Source organism: Corvus hawaiiensis, chromosome 6, assembly GCF_020740725.1.
Source record: "Corvus hawaiiensis isolate bCorHaw1 chromosome 6, bCorHaw1.pri.cur, whole genome shotgun sequence".
Lineage (NCBI taxonomy): Eukaryota > Metazoa > Chordata > Aves > Passeriformes > Corvidae > Corvus > Corvus hawaiiensis.
In genome coordinates, this window is record NC_063218.1 from 39,812,307 (window position 1) to 39,831,377 (window position 19,071).

The window sequence follows — 19,071 nt, forward strand, 5'->3', positions numbered from 1 at the left end:
AAGATATTTAAAAGACGTGTAGATGTGGCACTTAGGGACGTGGTTTAGTGGTGGACTTGGCTGCGTTGGTTTAATGGTTGGACTCGATGATCTTAAGGGTCTTTTCCAACCTAAGCAATTCGATGATTCTGTGATTCTATGAATTTGGGGGGTGAGAGGACACTCAGTGACAAGCCACAGGGAACCACTGAGGCTTGGGACTCACAGATGTTGGGGTCTTTGGGGCTGAGCACAGCCGTGCTTTGCCCCAGGCTGCGTGTCTGGCTGCTGACCATGAGTGGAACAAGGGGTGTCTGCAGTTCTCTTGCCCTTGGAGCTGAAGACAGCTTGGTGGCGTGTGTTTATCACTGCGGGACTTCTGGGGATGCTCTCCTGTGTCGTGCAGGCAGGGGGCCCCCCTGCTCCAGCATGCTCGGAGCCAGGTTCACCATGAGCGTCGCAGTGTTACGGGCGAGCAGGCTCCCTGCTGGGCTCCAGCTGCTGCTTCTCCCCTACCTGAAAGTAGCTTTCCCTTCTCCCTTTGCCTTCTCTGACCAAGAAGCTCCCTCTGTACCTGGAAGCTGGCTGAGTGACATGCCCATTGGTAGCGTTTCATCTCTCTGACATCCCAGCAAGCAGAGTGTAGATCACAGCAGAGCACAGCCATGGGTTGCAAAGTGGGCCTGGGAAGCCTCGTACTAGGCAGAGAGGGTGCAACTTCTCCCTTCAAGATTCCAGCCCTGCATGTGGGGTTGCTGGTGCTGCTGCTCCCAGGTGTTGCTACCAGGACTGCTTTACCAGGGCCAGTTTCCCTTCTCCTGCCAGTCTCCCAGCAGCAGGTTCTGGGCTCAGGAAAATGTGTCAGGAAAGAGACTAGAGCCTCATTCAACACGGCACAGGTTCATTCAAGTGGCTGAATTGTAGGCCTTGAACAGTAGCTCCCTAGATATCCAGGATAAACATGGCTCTTTCACTCCTCTCATCTGCTCTGGCACATCCCCACTCTATTTGCAGAAAGACTTCCTTGGGTCTGCAAGGATCCCACTGCAGCAACCTCTCCTGGACTGGCACCAGCAGCCCATCAGGACATTGTGGAAATGTTGCCCTGCATGGGAATCCAGCTGTTCTGGCACTGTGCTCTTACCTGTCCTGCTCTCCCTTGGTGATGCCCTAAGTCCATAACCCTTCCCTGCTCCCCTAGGGGTGGTGGCTGTCTGTGTCTGGCTCCAGCATAGCCACTTGCTCTGTTGGAGCTTCTCTCTCTCTGTGGTGATCTCTTCTCTAAGGAAGAGGGATAAGCAGAGGGATGCACTCTGACAGGCTGGATTTTAGCTCCTGCCATCCTAGGAGACAGGGGCTTGGACCTACAGCTGGTGGTGGCATGCTCCGTTGTGCCTGGCAGTCACATGCTCTGAGTGGCCTCATGGAGGTCCTTAGTCAAGAGGAGGCTGAGCTCTCTCTTCTCCCAGCCCCCTGTAGTGCCCCCATTTCTGAGCACTGTTCAACAAGGTGCACCATGTTAATCACAGGAATTCCTCACCTGGTATGAATGAATGCTGAGATGTGCACTGGATAGCCCTGAGCTTCGTCTGCTCAGGATAATGCTGGAGCACCTGAAAGCCCCCAGAAAGGCCATGGCATTAGCTAGATGTGTTCTTGCCTTACCTGTGGCTCCCTGCCAGGAGTCATTGAGGAGGAGTTAGCAAGCAAAGGCATGTTTCACAGGGCCATGGTGGTCTGTAGGCCCAAGGGGCTGCCTCTAGGGTGGAGGCACCAGCAGAATCACGAAAGGAAGTTGTTTGCGCTGAGTCAGGGGCTGTTGTTGGCTTTGCTGTACCCTCTGTGCAAGCCACGAAGTGGCTGGATAGCTCACTGTCACTCGTGGTGGGAAGAGGCTGTCTCCCTTTCTCACACCAGGAATCACCCCATCTTGTTCTGTTCCTGTCTTACAGCAACCACGGCCGATCGGTTCTACAGGATAGACCGCGCACAGGTGAGTATAGCCTTGGGGCCACACAGGTCTCATACCACTGCCCTGCCCTTTGGCATCCCCTAAAGGGATGGCATGATGAGCCTGCACCAGGACCAGGCTTAGCACCTCCAGGATTCTGGAGAAAAGTGAAGAAGCCTGGGTGGTAGCACAGAACCCTGGGTTGAAAGCTGCCTGCAGGGCCCTCCAGTGCAGCGGGTAAGGAATAGCAAACATAGCAAGACTGGCCAGGGGACCTGCCAGCTGGGGTCATCTTCACCAGTATTAGATACTTTCCCCAATGATTTGGGGAGGAAGACATGGAGATAAGGTTTACAAGGTTGCTAAGGTGGCAGGAGATAGGAAGCCTGAAAAGAACAAGGAGAGATGCAAAGGCTCCCAGGCACAAGACTGTTCAAGCCACCATTGCTCTGCTGAGCAAATGGGTGGGCTACAAACCCACCCATTGGGATATGAGGGGATGGAGTTTTGCAGAAGTAGGTCTTGCTTCTAAGTATGTCCTTACTTGTGTCTTTCAGGAGCACCTCAACTATGTGACAGAGATCTCTCAGGATGAGCTCTATGTGCTGGACCCAGAGCTAGTGGTCACTCAGACCGTGAGCACTTCTCCTGCCATGCCCGACCTCGTGGACTCATCTGCCACACCCCCTGGGCACCATTTTGCATTCCCCTCCTCTTCCTCCTCTCCACCCTCCTCTCCTGCCCTCAGGTGAGTGTGGAGTGGGGGTGCTGGGTCTCAGGAAGAATGGGCAGTGATGGGAGAGATAGGGTTGGCTTCACAGCATTGATCCCTGGGCCAGATTACAGGGGACCTCCCTGGAAGTAAGCAGGAATTCAGTGTTGAGTTAGACCAAGGGATGAGATGCCATCCTCTTTTCCTTGTTCCTCTGCCAGCACTGCCCTAAGCAGTGGGGCATCAGCAGGTGGCTCAGCCATGGGGTCAAGCTCCAGCACCTGGCCCACGGGGCAAAGGGCATGGGTGTCTTTCAGCCCAACTAAGGGCAGTGTTGAGTATGGATGAGCAATGGTGCTAGGAGCAGCAGTAGAAATGGGAGTGGGAATGGGGAAGAATGCAGATCAGGCAAGGAGGAGTGCCACAGGAATGTTTCTCCATCCCTCTAATGGTGGCATGCCCATTAGGGCCATCTGCTGCCAGGACTGGCAGGGTTAGTTACACCTTTTCTTCTTCCCTTCCAGCACTGAGCCAGAGCGCTGCCTCCCACATAAAGGTGAGTCGAGTCCTACCCCTGGTCATACCCCCTCTCAGGCTGCACTGTTTTGTTTTCCTGCCATGGTTTTTTTTGGCCTATCCTTTAACTGGTGAGCGGGCAGGAGCCCTGTTGCTCCATGTGTCCTGAAACATGGAGCCCTGAGGGCGGGTGACCCAGAGGTGAGCACAAGAGACCTGACAGTGATTTGTGGAGTGGCCCAGCCAGGCGCCTTCCTGGCTCCACCGTGCGGGAAATCATGTGGCAAGGGGTTAATCCCCCACCTGCAGAGCTGAGCGCTGTGGACTGGGTTGAGAGGCTGTCTCTGCCTCTCCCTGGGGAGGTGGGAACACTAGATCAGGGGCCTCACCAAGCTGAACAAATGGAAAGAGTTTCCTGAAGCTTGATCGGAGCCTGGAAGTGTGAGTGAGTCATTGGTGAGAGGCATCTTGGCTGCTGGCTGATGCCCAGGAGACCTGCTCCCCACTTCCATCACAAGTTACCCTGCCCAAGGGCAGAGACTACTCCCCCTGTACATGCGCCTCCCTGGGGCTGAGGTCTGGCTTCACCCCTAGCTACACAGTGTCTCCTTCTTTCTCCTGGCTTGTTCCTTACATTCCTGAAGGTGGAGGAGCCATGTAAATGCAGTCTGACCAAGGGGTCTGGCCTGGAGGAGCTTGTGCTCCTGCTCCACACCTCTGGTGCCCAACTCTTGTTTCCAGGATTAGATAAGCAGTGTTACAGATTGACTTTTCTGACCCTGACACATCTCTCTTTGCAGATGACCTTCTGATAGAAGCTGCCAAGAGCGGCAACTTCAGCAAGGTAGGCGCTCGAGCAGCCAAGGCAGGCTTGTGGGCTGGTGTGCCCCTTGGGCTAAGGGAAGCCCTGCCGGCCATGCTCCCCAGTTGCCCTGGAGCAACTCCTGTCAAGGGCCTTCCTTCAGGAGTGGTGGCTGGAAACCAGGCAGGCTTCTGGCAAGAAGCCCTGGTTCCTCTCCTGGGGCACACGAAGGGAAGGGACTTAGTAGCATGGCTGAGCTGGACAAAGCTCCCCACCAGCCCCAAGTATCCACACAACCTGTCAGGCACTTCAGGCACATAATGCTGGGGCTTGGGGCTTGGAGCTGGGAAATGCAACTCATCCTGAGCAATCTGACAATCCTGTAGTTCCAAGAGCTGCACCAAGCTGGAAGAGACCTGATGGTGCGAGACTCCTCGGGCCAGACTGTCCTCCACCATGCTGTCAAATCAGGAAGCAAGGACATCGTCAAATACATCATCGAGAATGGTGAGCTGGAGCTTAGCAAAGGAGCCTGGCAGCCAAAAAAGATCCCTCTGCTCGGAGGGAATGCTCCTGGGCTTAGATCCCTTCCTTCTGGGTTTGCTACATCATCCTTCTGGTGTATGGGTTTTTCCTGGCATCTGTCTGCCAGTACTGGGGTGCCCTCATGGCTGTTGCTGCATCCTGGCAGGGACCAGCATGTCTCTGGGAAACATTTCTCAGTGTCCTGCTTCTGCCTTCAGGGCAGCTGACCTGTTGTTTTTGGCAGTTCCCACTTAAATACAGACCTCTTTATTTTTATTTAGATATTTCTCTGTAGCAAGTCCACAACCAATTCTTCTTTCCTGGGATCAGCTGGGCTTAGATGCCATTGCTGACCTGAGTTCTTTGGAGCCAGGACTTGTGCAGGCAGCATGAAAATAGCAGCCCCTGTGGAATGATGCAGACTGTGACCATGGAGCAGACAGGTCTGTCTCTGCCCTGGAGCTGGGTCTCACTCACCTGCACTCTTTCTTTCCACAGCTCCTTCAGAAATCCTTGATGCCACAGAGGAGGAGAAGTAAGTTGCTGCCTGACTTGCATTACCTGTTGGCCAGACCCTCTGCGAAGTGACCAGTCACAGGGACACTTCAGCTGCCCTTGCTATAATTGCCAGCCATGATTCCCAGTCCATTTTGGACAGACTGCCCCTGAGTAGCATCCCCTCCTCTGCCAGGGCAGCCTGGACAAACACACAACTCACCATCAGCTCCTGCTGCTGCTGCTGAATTGCTGTCCCTCGCTGCCACCTGCATGTGCTGCTTGTCCCTGTTCAGGGGGACATCTCACATCTCCCGCTTTCTCCTCCTCAGCGGTGAAACCAGCTTGCACCAGGCTGCAGCCTTACGCCAGCGCACTATCTGCCACTACATCGTGGAGGCCGGGGCTTCGCTAATGAAGACAGACCTGCAGGTGACAGTGGGAGCAGTGGCAGTGGGGGGGCTTTCTGGGGTGACCAGAGGGCTGGCAAGGAGCAGAGCCAGCTGGAGAGCAGAGCAGGAGTGCTTTGGGTGGGGGTGCTTGCCAGTCAGAGAGGAGCTGACATGGAGCACCCCTGCTTGCCCAGTAGAGCCCAGCTGCAGAGGGGTTAAATCCCTCTTCTCCTGGTGCTTCTCTCCCTGTTGTTTTATTAAATTAGAGGCAAGGGGCTGGAATGTCTCATCCCTGTCTCCCCCTTCCCACTCTCAGGGGTCAGAGCAAGGACATTCTCCTTGAAAGTTCCCTCCCAGCTGCAGGACTCCCCCCACTCTCTCCCACAGGCGGTCATGATGGGGGATCTGGGAGCTCCTCTTGGCGGGTGAAGCTGGCCTGCGGGGAGCAGGAGCAGGCAGTGGCAGCACATTCCCTCACATGCCGAGTTAATTGAGCTGTGCCTTAGTGTCAGGGAATTGTGCCAGCCCTGGCAGAGGAGCTGCAAAAGGGGAGGGCTTGGAGCCATATTTTGATACAGGAGGTTCCTGGGGCTGGCATATGGCAGAGAGGATGTGGTCAGGTCTGTCTGGTGGAGGCTTGTAGTGATGGGCTGTAGCAGAGGTGATGTAGAACAAGCCAAGAAGGTGCAATCTGTGGGTCTGGGACGCTGGTTAGGCGCCCATTTGATGGGTGCTGGTGCTGGTGGAGCTTGGGGTTCAATTTAGACAACGCACATCCCTGTTTGCCAGCTGTACAGATAATCTCTGGCTCCCCATCTCTCTTCCTTGTTCCTGTCTAAGGCTTAGGTCTTGCACAGTGCCCAGAGTGGGACTGGCCTGATTGGAGGCTCAGCTGGCAGAGGCAAGAGGAGAGGGCAGTTCAAGAGGCATGGCCCCTCTCTGTCCCCAGCCCCCTCATTTGCCTGAAGGAGGGGAACAGCCCCCAGCCTCCCAGCACAAAAGGGAGCCTTCCTCAGGCATGTGCCCCCCCAGGGAATGGGTTTGCACGTGCCTGTTCAAATGCATGTCAGGTTTGTGGCTGCCTGGGGACCCCTCTGTGCTGCTGCACTGACCTTTCATGGGCTCCGGGTCACAGCCTGCCTGCACAGGCAGGATCCACCTCATTAGGAGCCCCAGCGGCAGACCTGTAGCACGAGTTTGGAGCAGACTGATCCCACTCCCTGCAGAGGTGAGGGAGGCTGAGCCTTATCAGTTGTCGTGCCTCAGCCCAGCCAGGCAGGGAGGCCCTGGCAGCTCCGGTTTCAGGCTGCAGGCAGGCAGTGATGCAGAGGGGCTTCTGCAGGGGAACAGGAAAGAAGCTCAATTCCTCCTCTGTTAAATGAGTGATTGCATTCAGGGGATGTGGGGAGGAGGCCCTCAAGGAGACCCAGCACCAAAGCACAGAGTGGTCTCCATCCCCTGATGGTGTGGCTGCCGGGGGGGTGTGTGCGTGCAGGATCATGGGGTGTGTCCAGTCTTGGGATGCACATGCCAGGGAGATTTCTTGGTGCATGATACCTCTCTGCAGCCACACACGGGTGGGCTTTTGTGCACAGCCACATCCAGGCCCAGCGGAGGGCTCTGCATGTCTGACCATTGTTCCTGATGGAGAAACAAGGCTGCGGGCTGCTCTGGAGGCCCCGGCACGCTACTGCAGCTGCCTGTGCCCTGCTGTGCACCAGGGGATGAGCTGGACAGGATGGGTATCCCTTCCAGGGCTGGTTTTCAATGGCAGCGGCAGAGCGCCAGGTTTTTGTGGCCTTTCTCAGTGGCACAGCAGAGCCTGGGCACTTGGAGAGGAGGAGCAAGGAGCAGGGGGAGGGAAGGGGGAGAGGAGACAGAGCTGGGAGCTGTTAACAGATTTGCTTTTTATGGAGTGCAGGAGTTCATTAGTGGACACAATCCAGATGGCTGCAATAAGCTGGTGAAATGTGATCCTCCTCCGGGAGCTGGAGCGCTAGCCAGGCTGTGAGGGAAGGGGGGTTGGTATTCCAGGGCATTCCCCAGACATACCCCTCATTCCGCACCCTTTCCCGCCTGCACAGGGAAAGAGCAGCACAGGGGAAGAGCAGGTCATGGGGACCACCCTTTGTCTCCTCTTGGGTAACTTGGGTAACTCCCAGGGTCAGTGGTGTCCTAGCCCATGCCTAGAGCTGATGGCCCTTCAGGGGACAGCTTCCAGGCCTGCAGTAGTCAGGCTCCTCAGGAGCACGCTTTCATCCTGTGGTGAACACATGGGCTGCTACCTGCCTTGGAGTTTGGCTGCAGGCTCTGCTGGACCCAGCCCCATGGGGGAATGGGGATGCCTTTGGGTGCCAAAGCAGCATTCAGGCAGTGCTTGGCACTCTTGACTCCTTGCCTCCCCTGTGCAGGGAGACACCCCGAAGCACCGTGCTGAGAAAGCCAATGACCCCGACTTAGCTGCCTACCTCGAGAACCGACAGCACTACCAGATGATCCAGCGGGAGGACCAGGAGACAGCTGTGTAGTGCTTGGCGTGCCTTAGCCCAAGCCAGCTCATGCAGGATGAGAAGAGGACAATGCCAACTGGCAGAGCTGTATCTGGCCCAACCCTCCCCAGATGTCAACCTGGTCCCTGGAGATGGATACAGCAGAGCTCTGCCCCAGGCTGGGCTGGGACTCTGTTTATGAGGACAATGGGTATTTCAGACTTGAAGCCTGATTCTTTGTGTGTCCACCCCTTCACCTCTCATTCACCACATTCCCTGCTCTAGATGGGCTCTATCCCCCAGCCATGTTGGGGTGGGCCAGGCTGAAGCCCCCAGTCACCCTGGTTCATGGGAGCAATGCCAGTGCCCCCTCCACAGGCTCCTACCTATGATCCTTGTGGGACACCATTGCTCAGCCCCTCTCTCCGCTGGCAGTGCTTGGCTAGGTCTGTGTCCTGTTCCTCCTCTCCTGTCTGGCACAGCTATGGGAGGCACAGGCTGCATGGACAGACAGCAGAGGCCGTGAGTCTCAGACTTTGCCCCAAAGGAAGCACCACAACTTACTGGCCCTGCCTTCTCCCTCCTGGGGCTGCACCAGGTCTCTGTGTTGCTCTACCCAGAGCCTTCTGCAGCAGGAGGGAAGTCACTGGTGCACCCAGCCTTTCCTTGGAGCATCTGGGACTGGTGCAACTGGAAGTAGGGCAGCAGGTGCCCTCCTGATTGGCCTTTAGTGCTCAGTCAGCAGTCTGACTCGGGGCTGGGATGGCATGGAGGAAGGCTACCAAGCCCTCCCACCACGCTTCCCTCCACAGGGCTGGGTGGGACTGTTTGCACACCCACTCTGCTGGGCATCTCTTTGTGAGCCCACTGCAGGATGGTGGAGAGCTGCACTCATCTGTGAGTGGCAGTGGCAGTGGCAGCGGTGAAGCTGGTTATATGTCCCAAATGCTGACTTGGATTCAGCTGCCCTCCCTGCTTCAGTTTCTCCCTCAATGGTAGACTTTGCACGGGGCTGGATGGGCAGTGCTGGGGTCAGTGCTGCTCTCAGGGATCCCCCATCCAGGTTGGGATGCCCCCCAACCTGGCAACATGCATCCTTTTAGTCTGACTCCTGCTATTCCCCAAACTGGGCACAATGCTTTGCAGGGAAAACTTGAGAGTTCACCCAGCCGAGACACAACCCACCTGGGCAGACCACCAGCTCACCCTCTCCAGTTTTAGCAGAAAGAGGGATTTGGATTCACAGGAACCATCAGGGCTCCTAGCCCTGAGTCATGCCTGCAATGGATGGAATTTCACCTACCACCTGCCATGGTGCCTGAGCCACCACAACCCATCTCCCCTGTGGATGCCGTGAGTGCTTGATGCAGAGGCCTTCAGCAAGGCTTTTGCAGAACTGAGTCTCTGAGACCAGGAGGTGCCTACAGAGGAGGAAAGCTGATGGCTCTGAGCCTAGCAGACCTGCTTGGCACTTTTGGTTGGGCAGTGGCTGTGAAGGGGGTTGCTGTTCACAGCTTGGCTCCAGGAGAGGATGCTGCTGCCGCCGTGTGTGGTCTGTGCAGTCCCTCTGCACTCATACCCAGCTGGGCCCATTGGTAGTGCTGGGTGGCACCATTTGAATCCCTCCTACTCCCAAGAAAAGGGTATGAGGATACTCTAGGAAACCAGAATACCCTTCAGACTCTGGCCAGGAGCAGGGTTCCCTTGAAGGATGGGGGTCACTGTACTGGGGAGGCGCAGGGCTGTGCAGGGTGCCCAGGGGCCAGTGGCAGTATTTCCAATTACTCATGATAGCGTCCTAATGCATTGAGAGCTGGGACATTCCAGCAGTGCCTGGAGTTCTCATTAGCACTGCTGCCAGGCCACTGACAGACAAGGCACTGTCATCTCAGAGGTCCACGCCACTGCTGCTCCAGACAGGATGCCCAACTTGGCCCAGAGGCATTTAGAGCCTCAGTTTCCCCCTATCTCCCTTACAGTGTTTGTACAGGTAGTTGAGAGACACACTGTTCCCCTCCCTGCCTGGCCCCTCCATGCACGTGTGAGCTGAGTTGCTGTGCAATTCCAAGCCTGCTTATATTTTGGTGAAGAAGGAGGGGGTGTTGGTCACCCTGCCCCCTGAGGGCAGGGGTTCTGTGCAATACCTGGGTCTGTGTTTCTTAGACGCTGTTGTAGGATTGTATTTTTGTAACTATGTGAGGGTGCTGGCTCTAGCAGGCCCAGGGCCTGGCACGAGCCTGTGTTCCCATTGCTTTTCAACTTTGACTGTTTGGATGTTGTTGTTTCTTGCCATTGAAATAAAGAGATTGATGTTTTAGTTCCTGTCTCCTGCTGCATCCGCAAGATTGCAGCGGGTACTGCACAACAGATGCCGTGTCGCACAAGCAAGGTTGGAACCCAAGGCATCTGCCTCCATCCAAATTTGGGGGTACTTCTAGGAGTTCCCTGCTGGCCCACGTCCTTGTTCTCTTCCCAGCACAGCATCCTTCTGGGACTGTTGCTAGATATGGGGTCCTTGTCCTGTGTTATACCTCAGTGCTCAGTGTAATGTCAGAAAGGGAGAAAGTGCACTGCCTTCCCAAGTGATCCAGAAGGCCTTGGAAGTGTGAGTCAGGAGCTGGCAGCCTGCTATTCCTCCTTGGGGCAAAGGCACCAGCCCCAGCAGCTGCCACAGCTGTCAGTGGGTACTACAGCAGCATCCAGCCTCCAGTTTCAAAATGTTTGTTGGCCTTTTTTTGTGGTGAGCTGTCCCCAGCCATGCTGCTCTGCAGGAGATGAGCCTGGCGGGGGCTCTTCCTATTCATTCCCAGCTCCAGCAGGGAGTCTTGGGCTTCTGCTTCTTGAGCACTGAGGGCAGGGATTATCTCTGCTGCTCTGGTGGAAGGACTGCTCTCTGATTACAAAAGCAAGGATTAGGGACACTTCTGCTTCCAGCCTCAGACTCGTAAGCATGACTGTGGCCAACACACTTCTCTCCTGTGGAGTTTCCTTAGAAAAAGGAGGTAATGGCAGTGGCTGAGGGCATGCCGGTGATGGAGGTGCTGGGTGATGAGGAGCTATATGCATACCTTAAACTCAGATTTCTGAGGGCAGTTTGACTGCACTCCTGCCAGCCCCTCTCTGCCCGGAGAAGCAGCCTCCTTCCCTGCCTGCATTGTCTCTTCCACTGCCATTGTGCCTCTCTTTCATGGTCTTCAACCTTCAGTTCCTGCTCAGAGCTAACAGTGAGAATCTGTAGCAGGTGTAAGGCACACCAACTTGTCCCGGCCTCCCCAGGGACCAGGTGTACATGCAGCTGGGAGGAGGGGACCCTCTCTACTTCAGTGCCCAGACCCCGGCATGCTGGGACTTGCCCCACATCTCGGCAGGGAGGGCTGTCAGTAACCATGGTAATAAGAGTCTTCCAGCTGCCCCAGTGTCAAATATACAGTGAGGAAGAGAAGCAGTCCCACTATGTGATCACTCTGATGAGGAGTGTTGGGAAAGGGGCAGTGTACCTTTGGGGCAAAGTCCTACCCTTCTCTCCAAAGGGTGTTGGCATCCCCTCTTTCTCCTTTTCAGTTAGGTGCTGGAGGTTTGGAGGTCTGTCTGCCCTCCTGTGGGATGGAAGCACACCTGGGGGTGTAGGCACCAGGTGCACGTGTGCAGGCTGGAGAAAGCCATGCAAATTCAGCCCCAGCTTAGCGGAGCTGGGGTGACAGCAGTGTGGCCCTGTTAATGATTACCTGCCACACACCTCAACAAGGAAAAGGTCGTTCCTCTCCCATGCATGGCTGTGTTCCTGCACTGGCACTGCCGCAACATCCAGTACCAGTTTCCCAAGGACCAGGCTTTGACCAGAGATGGAAAATGCAGAGCTGACATGCCATGAATTAGCTTGTGACATTTTTAGAGGTAAAAAGCTCGAGTTAACCAATTGCAGGGAAATGCATCTGGGTTGGTCACACTCCCTCTTTTTCCTCCTTTCCTTGGTATGAGGCCCCTTTCTGCAAACACAGCCTTCTGCTGCTTGTTTGAGCTGGGGAAGGAGCCATTTTCCCCACGTCCCTCAGAAAGAGTCCATAGGGACCAAGCAGCCACTGCTGAGAGTGATGTGCACCAATGCATCTCTGCTCTCTCACACAGCCAGGACTTGTCTCCTGATCTCCTGGAAGGAATGAAAATTTGCACAGGGCTTTGCCATACCTTATGTTGCTGTGCCCTGGGGACTCCAGCGAGATCTTCAGCTCGTGGCCTGAAATAGCTGAAGAGAAGCAGCGGTGCTCGCTCCACATGTAGTTCTTTAACAGTTCTACAGTCCCTGGTTTGCTCATCACAGTCCCATACTTCAGACATGCAAACCTGATGCACACCTAGATCCTTTTTTACATTGAAGTTTGTCTCAGCAGCTTTCTTCAGCTTTAGTGCAAAGGCCCAGCAATGGGGGGAGGCTATTGGCTTTGCCACCTGCCCAGCTATCAGGATCCATTTCTGCATCCTGGACTCAAATGTACAGCCTGGCATCTCCAGATCCCTTACCACACAGCAGTACCTGTTGCTATGTGTGCAGCAGAAAGGGGAGGTGACCTGTTCCCACATTTGCCAGCTCTCCTCAAAACCTCTGCAGATGTTCAGGAAACTGCTGGCAGAGTGGGAATTAAATGTGGCAATCTCTTGGAAAGTGATTCCTGGTTTTGAAGCAGCTCATAAAAAACAGCCACCCCTCTGCCCTGCCCTGCAACCCCACCTGTGGCAGCCCTGCTCTCAGCAGACTTCTTCCAGGGTAAGAGGTGGAAAAACGGCTCCATTCCCCACCACAGCCCCATTTTTCTGGCATGACACTCTCCTTTCTGGCTGCTAATTCCAAAAGGGAATTGACTTGGCTACTGCCTTGCTCATGTACCAAGAAAAGGTGGTGGGTGGGGGGAAAGGGAGCAGTCACATCTGCAAGGTCCTTTTCATCCCCCACCAGAAGTCTGATACCGCTGCTTGGTCCAAGGAGAAGGGCTGCCACATGGCTGAGCTGGGGACAGGCAGGCAGGTCACAAGGGATGGAACTGGGGAGATGCTTGGGACAGCATGTAAGTGATGTACTGCTCTGGGTGCTGAGCAAGTGCCCCTTTTCCTGCTAACTTCCCACGAGGGGCAGAGCAAACAGAGAAGGGTGAAAAGGGCAGAGATCATGAAAGGTCGGTCCATTGACGCCAGAGCCCTTGACGGAGAAGGAGGCATCCATGGAACTGGTGGAGACACGCGGTGGTTCCCTTCACTCCACCGAGCCCCAGGAGTGCCCCCGGAGCCGGCTTCCAGCGAAACTCAGAGCAGCAGCCCCCAGGGGAGACCCTGCCCGGCTGTTAAGCTGTGCACCCTTCGGCCACTCGGTGATGCTGGGGTGCGTGGTCAGCTGAACCCGCACAGCTTCCCTGGCACGGCGCCGCGGGTGCGGGTTGGAGAGCACCGCAGGAAGATGAGAGGGGACAAGGGACAGGGGCCGTGCCCCGCGGAACCTGACGCCCCTCGGGCCCAGCTCACCCCCGGCCGAGGGGCCCGCCGCCGGCCCGCGCTGCCCCCGCCCCGCCGGCCGAGGGGCCAGCCTGCCCCCGGGCCGCCCCTCCGCCGCCCTGCCTTTGTGCCTGCCGGGGGGCAGAGGAGGAGCTTGCGATAAGTTTTGGGCTAAAAACCCACCTTTTTGCTGCCAGCCGAGCCCGACGTCAGGGGCCGCTGTGCGCCGCGCGGGGCTCCGCACGCGGCCGCCACACAAAGGCAGCAGCTCCGCTCCGCTCCGCTCCGCTCCGCAGGTGAGTGCGGCCCCCCGCCCACAGTTCTCGGGTCGGGCCCCCGCTCCAGGGCCCCGTGCACGGCGGCACCGCCCGCCCCACACCACGGCGATGGGCGCCCCGGGCGAGGCGAGCGGCGACCTCCCGTCACCTCCCCGGGGAGGCGGCAGTCACCCAGGCTGAGGGCTCTCCGGAGTGGGAAGGGGCTTTGCCGGGGTGGGGGACAGGCTCTGGCTGGGGAGGAGCTGCAGAAAAGGGCGATAGGTGCCGGGGGACCGGGGGCGGCGACCCCCCCGGTGCGGGCTCGCCTGAGAGGAGCCAGGGAAGAGCCTGGAGGTGCAGAAGGATGGAGTTTGGTAGGGAGTCAGGGCTCCTGGAGAGCAGACGGGTTGAGGCAATGGCCCGGTATCCTACCCCATACTCCTCTGGGGAAGCACCCCAAACTGGTTCGGGGAGGACTCAGCTGGTGGAGATCCTCCGATTGGAGCCAGGGGAGCTGGCCCGGAGCGGGGGTCGACCGCCGCCCGCCTCTCCGGAGGGCGAGGGAAAGAGGCTGTACGGGGCTCACGGCACAGCATCCTCCCTGAGGAGGGAGCAGAGGGCAGAGGTGTGGAAGGGTGCTGCCTGCTCCCCTCTCTGCCCCCAGTGCAGGGGCAGAACTCTTTTCCCTTGGAGCACCTTCTCCTCCCTGCGAGGGGAAGGTGAGGCCGCCTGACAGAAAGCCCCACAGCCCCCGGCTCTGCTTCTCTCAGCACCTCTAGGAAAGCCTCCCGGTGGTGCTAACGCCTTGACTCACGGGCACATGCTCGGTCTCCCTGGCAGCAGGGAACTTCCTGCTGTCGCGGTGCTTGGCACTCCACGCCATGGGCTTCCCCAGCGCTGGGCTCCTCGAGTGCCGGGCTCCCTGCCCGGAGGCTGGGAAGCAGCTCAGCCTTCGGAGGGAGGACAGCAGTCCTGCGCCCACCACTGCCAGAGCCAGCTGCAACTTGAGCCGAGCGAAGCCGAGCCGAGAGGTCCCACTACTGGAAAAGGGGCTGTGAGGGGGGTGCCAGCCCAGCCACCGCCCTGTTCTCAGGAGCGCATGGGGACACCATTGAGGGGTCAGGAACTGGGGAGGACCTGTGGCCTGCATTAGGAGAAGTCGGTAGCACTACCTGGCCCTGAATGGTGTCCGGAGAGGGGTCCAAGCTTTCCCATTTGCAGTAGTGGGTATTTGAGCTCTGCTTCAGCTTCAACAGGTGATTTTATTTTTCTTTTTAAAGCTGATCCTAGATTATAAAAACCCTGGGCAGCTAGAGGAGGGGGAATGGAGAACAGGGACTGCCAAGATGTGGTCAGGCTCCAGGCTGCTCTGTTCATGCAAGCCCATTCCCAGGAGAGACAAATGCTATGTGTGAGCCAGCCAGCATCTAAGGAGGAGAGAAGCCAGGGCCCCACAGGGATGCAGGAGGAGCACAGCTGTGCGAGCGTGCCTGAAGGTGCTGTCAGCCCAGCCAGGAACAGCTCATTTGCCCGACTGTTTGGAAAACCAGTTGGAAAACCATACTCCCTTTCCCTTATGAATGCTTTAGGATGAGCCATGACTGAAGGTCCCTGCAGACCTTTGCCTGGGGAATGTGATGTGCTGGGCCGAGCCTGGGAGCAGATTCAGGGGTCCCTGGGGCTGTAGCTGGTCAGCCCCTCAGAGGGCATCCTTCTCACATCCCTGTGTACACAAGGGCAGGGCCCCACTGCACCCATGGCAAACAGAGGGAGTCTCGTGCCTGGAGGCAAGGCAGGGGTGAGCACAGCAGCTGGGGCTATCTGCCCTGGGGGCTTGAAGGCCATGTCAGAAGTGCCTGAGCAGAAGGTGCTGGGCTGGGAGGTAGGTGCAAGGAGCACAGGGGAATGCTCTGCAGCAAAGGATGGGAGAAGTTTACAGAGCACCTGAAACCAGGGGGATGCTGTGAATAATGTGGATGTCAGAGGTGCTACGCTGTAAGGGCTGCTGCAGAAAGAGGGACAGCCATGTCTCTAAGTCAGCTCAGCTCCAGCCTTGTCATCTGTAAGCAGCCCATCTGTGCTAAGCCCTTGTCCCCTTTGAAGGCAGATGGGTGGGAACAGAGCTGAGCCGTGCTGTGCTCGGCAGGATGGCTCCCAGCCGGGCTGGGTGAGGGGGAAGGCAGATCTCACCCCCACAGCTGTGCCCTCAGCCAGCCGGTCTGTGTAATTCCCTGTGACAGTTCAATGCAGAGTGAAGCCGGCAGCTTGGCGGCGGATGCATGAAAGGTGAGTGCACTGGAGCCTGAATAATGTGGGATGCTGCTCTCTCTGGCATGCTGCCCAGGGAGCCCAGGGGAGGGAGCAAACACTGACCCCAGGCTCATCCCTGCATTGATGTCCTCTGTGGCTTGCAGTTCATCCTGTCCTCTACAGCCCAGTTCTGCGAAGCCCATCACAGAGCCGGGGCAGGTGCCATGTAGTTTCTGGATGACTGCTGCCACACAGATATGGGTGGCATCTTAAAAGGCTTTGAGGGAGCAGGGAAGGGGTCCCCCAATTTGAAATGCTGGCTCTGCATGCCTGCACTCCTGTTCCCACTGAGAGCAGGATCTGGGACCCTAGTTGGCAGCAACATCCCACAGAGTCTCATGGTGGCAGCCAGGGGAGAGCCGTCACATGGTCCAAGGCCACCAGGGCAGGGGGACAGGGCATGGTCCCCAGAGCCAAATCCTTATGTGTATGCACCCTTGTCCCAAACCTGCTCCCAGGTGTGTGCACTCCTGCACACCCCCTGCATGCACAGGTGGTGTGGGCAGTGGGCTCAGCACTCCCACTCCATCCCTCCAAAGAGCTCCCACACTGTGGATGCTTTTTTTGGTGTTTAATCCACTGATTTAACTCTCAGACCCCTCATGGCAGCAGGTTTGTTTTTTCTGGGCTTTTTTCCTTCTCCCTGGCATCCTCTAGAACCAGAGTAAGGTACTATGGGAGCTGTGCTCCCCAGCCCCAACGCTCTTTGGTATGGGTCAGCAGCCTGCTGGGTCGTGGCTAAAGAATCCACAGAGAAATACGGGGTGTAAGGGCTGGCAACTGGCAGCCAGATGTAGGCCCTTCCCCAGATGCTGTGTGGGCTGCAGGGGTCCCCATGGAGAACATTTCAACCACAGGCAGGGCAATAGGGGGGCTGCAGGGGTGGGAACAATCTCTCAGCCCTGCAGCTCCCTGGTGGGAGGCAGTTGTTGAGGTACACAATTAACCTTCCTGTTGCAATTAATGAACATATTCTACTGGGTGGCAACAAGCAGGGCATAGGGGTGTGCACACACATGTAGGGTGTGTGCAATGGAGGCAGCTGCTGTCTTACTCCCACACAGGCTGCCCACAGCCCACCATGCCCCCCCTCGACACCACATTGCACCCCATCTTCCAACCCACCTCACCCTCTCCTTCCTCCACAGGCAGGATGCAGGTCCGGAGCCTCCTCCTCCTCCTGCTGCTGATCCTGGTGGCTGCCACCGCTGAGGCTGGCAAGAACAAGAAAGGTGAGGGGCAGCCTGGGGCAGGGGCCAAGTGGGGCAGGGGGCAGAGTGGGGTATGCTCCCCTGTGCCTACAGAGAGCACCCACTCCACTTTTCCATGCAGAAAAGGCAAAGAAGGATGGCTCCAAGTGTGAGGACTGGCGCTGGGGACCCTGTGTTCTCAACAGTAAGGACTGTGGCCTGGGCTACCGCGAGGGAACTTGCAAAGATGAGAGTAAAAAGCTCAAGTGCAAGATCCCCTGCAACTGGAAGAAGAAATTTGGAGGTGGGTACATGGAGGTGGGATGGTTGAGGACCACCCTGTGCTGGGTGACTGGGGCTCCTGGCCAATTCTGATGCCTCTCCCCTCTCATCCAGCCGACTGCAAGTACAAGTTTGAGAGCTGGGGAGGCTGTAGTGCTCAGACAGGCCTGAAGACTCGCTCCGGCATCCTGAAGAAAGCCCTGTACAATGCCCAGTGTGAGGAGATTGTCTATGTGACCAAGCCTTGCTCTTCCAAGATCAAGTCGAAGTCCAAAGGTCAGTTCCTACCACTCCTGTCCCCAGAAGGGTCCTGTTGCAACCTTGGGCGGGGGTTTTTCAGGCGTACCTTGGCCTGTTGGGGTTGCACTTTGCTGGTGGTGTGGGGGATTACATAGGATGCTCTTTCCTTTGCACTGCGAAGTCCAGCTGCTGGCTGGGTGGGATGCAGGTGCTACTAGGAATAACCTTGGTCTCCCCACAAACCACTGCCATCTTTGGTGGGATGGGGATTCCCTGCTCTCCTCACTTGGACTGGTGCAAAACATGGTTTGGCATGGTGGGAGGCTGCCTGCAGGGATGCAGCCACTGCGCCGTGCCCAGGCAGCCATGCTGGCTACGTTTCTACCACAGCAGTGTCTGGGGCACCATGAGCTGCCAGCAGATGCACTAACTCTTGTCTCCTGTGCTTCTTGAATGCAGCAAAGAAGGGCAAGGGGAAGGACTAGAACAGGAAGCCAGCATCCTTATCGGTCCCTCAACATGGTGCATACAGGACTGGATGTCCAGCTGCAGCTGGCCCACACTACAGTCTTCCTCCTCCTGTCCTTACTCCTTTCCATGACCTCCTCTTTCACTGAGATGCCTTGTTCTAATCATTAGTGTTGTAGAGAGCAAACCCACCCATCCTGCAGGATAGGCTGCCTCCATCCTTGCTGCCCCATGGCCACTGCCAGTGCATCCTGCTCACCTCCCCTCAGCTGGTGTTGGGGTTCACTGGGATGTGCTCGGAGAGCTGGGATGGAACACACATTTTTCCACCCTCCAGCACAAATGAGGTGCCTTTAGCACATCCTTTTGCAAGCCCAGGAGCCTCCTCGCTCCTCCACCAGATACCAGTGCTAGAGGGAAGGGCTGGGTGTTGAATGCCCGAGTAACCCCATCACTCAAGTTTTCTCACTCGAAGACTGCTCTCACGTCAGGGGGTTTATTCCAGCATCCCTTTGGCTGGGGCATGACTTACTGCAGCAGTTGAGGAAAACACAACCACCACCCTGAGAAGCAACTGCATCTCCTTTCTGTCACTTCCAACCTTGTGTGTCCATGCTGGAGCTGCAGCCCCTCTGCCTTTGCCATGCCAACACCAGTGCTAGGTGGGAGCTCTCACTCCTTTTGGAAAACGTTTTTTTTTTCTTTTCCAATAAAAATCTTTTTAAAAAAGTATCAGAATCTACCTGTTGTCCCCACAAGGTGCTGCTGTGCTGGAAGCCCCAGCAAACCCCAGTTTTGCTGACCCCACTGGCACCAGCAGTGAAGTTACCATGCAGCTGGCAGTGGTGGCCTGGGTGCCACATGCACATGGTCCTGGACAAAGCACATGGGTCAGACCTCAGAGCCTCTTTGCAACAACGCTTTGGGCTGCCCCCCCCTCCCCCCCCCTTAATTTTGGCAGAAGGGATAGGCTGCAGGAAAT

General features: G+C 56.8%; 2 protein-coding genes across 6 annotated transcripts in view; both read left to right on the forward strand.

Moving 5' to 3' along the window:
* DGKZ (diacylglycerol kinase zeta) overlaps nt 1-10,178 on the forward strand; it is a 46,589-nt gene extending 36,411 nt beyond the window's left edge. For all 4 annotated transcript variants that reach the window (XM_048306229.1, XM_048306228.1, XM_048306226.1 and 1 more), the window contains 8 exons: nt 1,932-1,972; nt 2,488-2,678; nt 3,167-3,198; nt 3,959-4,002; nt 4,347-4,467; nt 4,984-5,020; nt 5,313-5,412; nt 7,784-10,178. In XM_048306229.1, coding sequence (XP_048162186.1) covers nt 1,932-1,972; nt 2,488-2,678; nt 3,167-3,198; nt 3,959-4,002; nt 4,347-4,467; nt 4,984-5,020; nt 5,313-5,412; nt 7,784-7,900 — 683 coding nt within the window. In that variant the 3' untranslated portion in view covers nt 7,901-10,178. The remainder of the gene's footprint in view (nt 1-1,931; nt 1,973-2,487; nt 2,679-3,166; nt 3,199-3,958; nt 4,003-4,346; nt 4,468-4,983; nt 5,021-5,312; nt 5,413-7,783) is intronic.
* Nucleotides 10,179-13,544: 3,366 nt separating this feature from the next.
* Nucleotides 13,545-18,805, forward strand: MDK (midkine). 2 transcript variants are annotated; one of them, XM_048307915.1, is made up of 5 exons: nt 13,545-13,638; nt 17,058-17,141; nt 17,242-17,403; nt 17,496-17,657; nt 18,081-18,805. In XM_048307915.1, exons 2-5 carry the CDS (start codon nt 17,063-17,065, stop codon nt 18,104-18,106), a joined length of 429 nt encoding a protein of 142 aa, XP_048163872.1. In that variant the 5' UTR covers nt 13,545-13,638; nt 17,058-17,062; the 3' UTR covers nt 18,107-18,805. The 2 variants fall into 2 exon arrangements, with proteins under 2 accessions (XP_048163872.1, XP_048163871.1); XM_048307914.1 differs by having other exon boundaries at nt 13,557-13,630; nt 17,055-17,141.
* The last annotated feature ends 266 nt before the right edge of the window (nt 18,806-19,071 follow it).

What these genes read in the sequence shown, in the direction of transcription:
- MDK (XM_048307915.1), top strand. Translation starts at nt 17,063, where the DNA reads ATGCAGGTCCGGAGCCTCCTCCTCCTCCTGCTGCTGATCCTGGTGGCT. An exon ending in GGCTGGCAAGAACAAGAAAG is followed by an intron (nt 17,142 to 17,241) that starts GTGAGGGGCAGC and finishes TTTTCCATGCAG; the next exon opens with AAAAGGCAAAGAAGGATGGC. An exon ending in GATCAAGTCGAAGTCCAAAG is followed by an intron (nt 17,658 to 18,080) that starts GTCAGTTCCTAC and finishes TCTTGAATGCAG; the next exon opens with CAAAGAAGGGCAAGGGGAAG.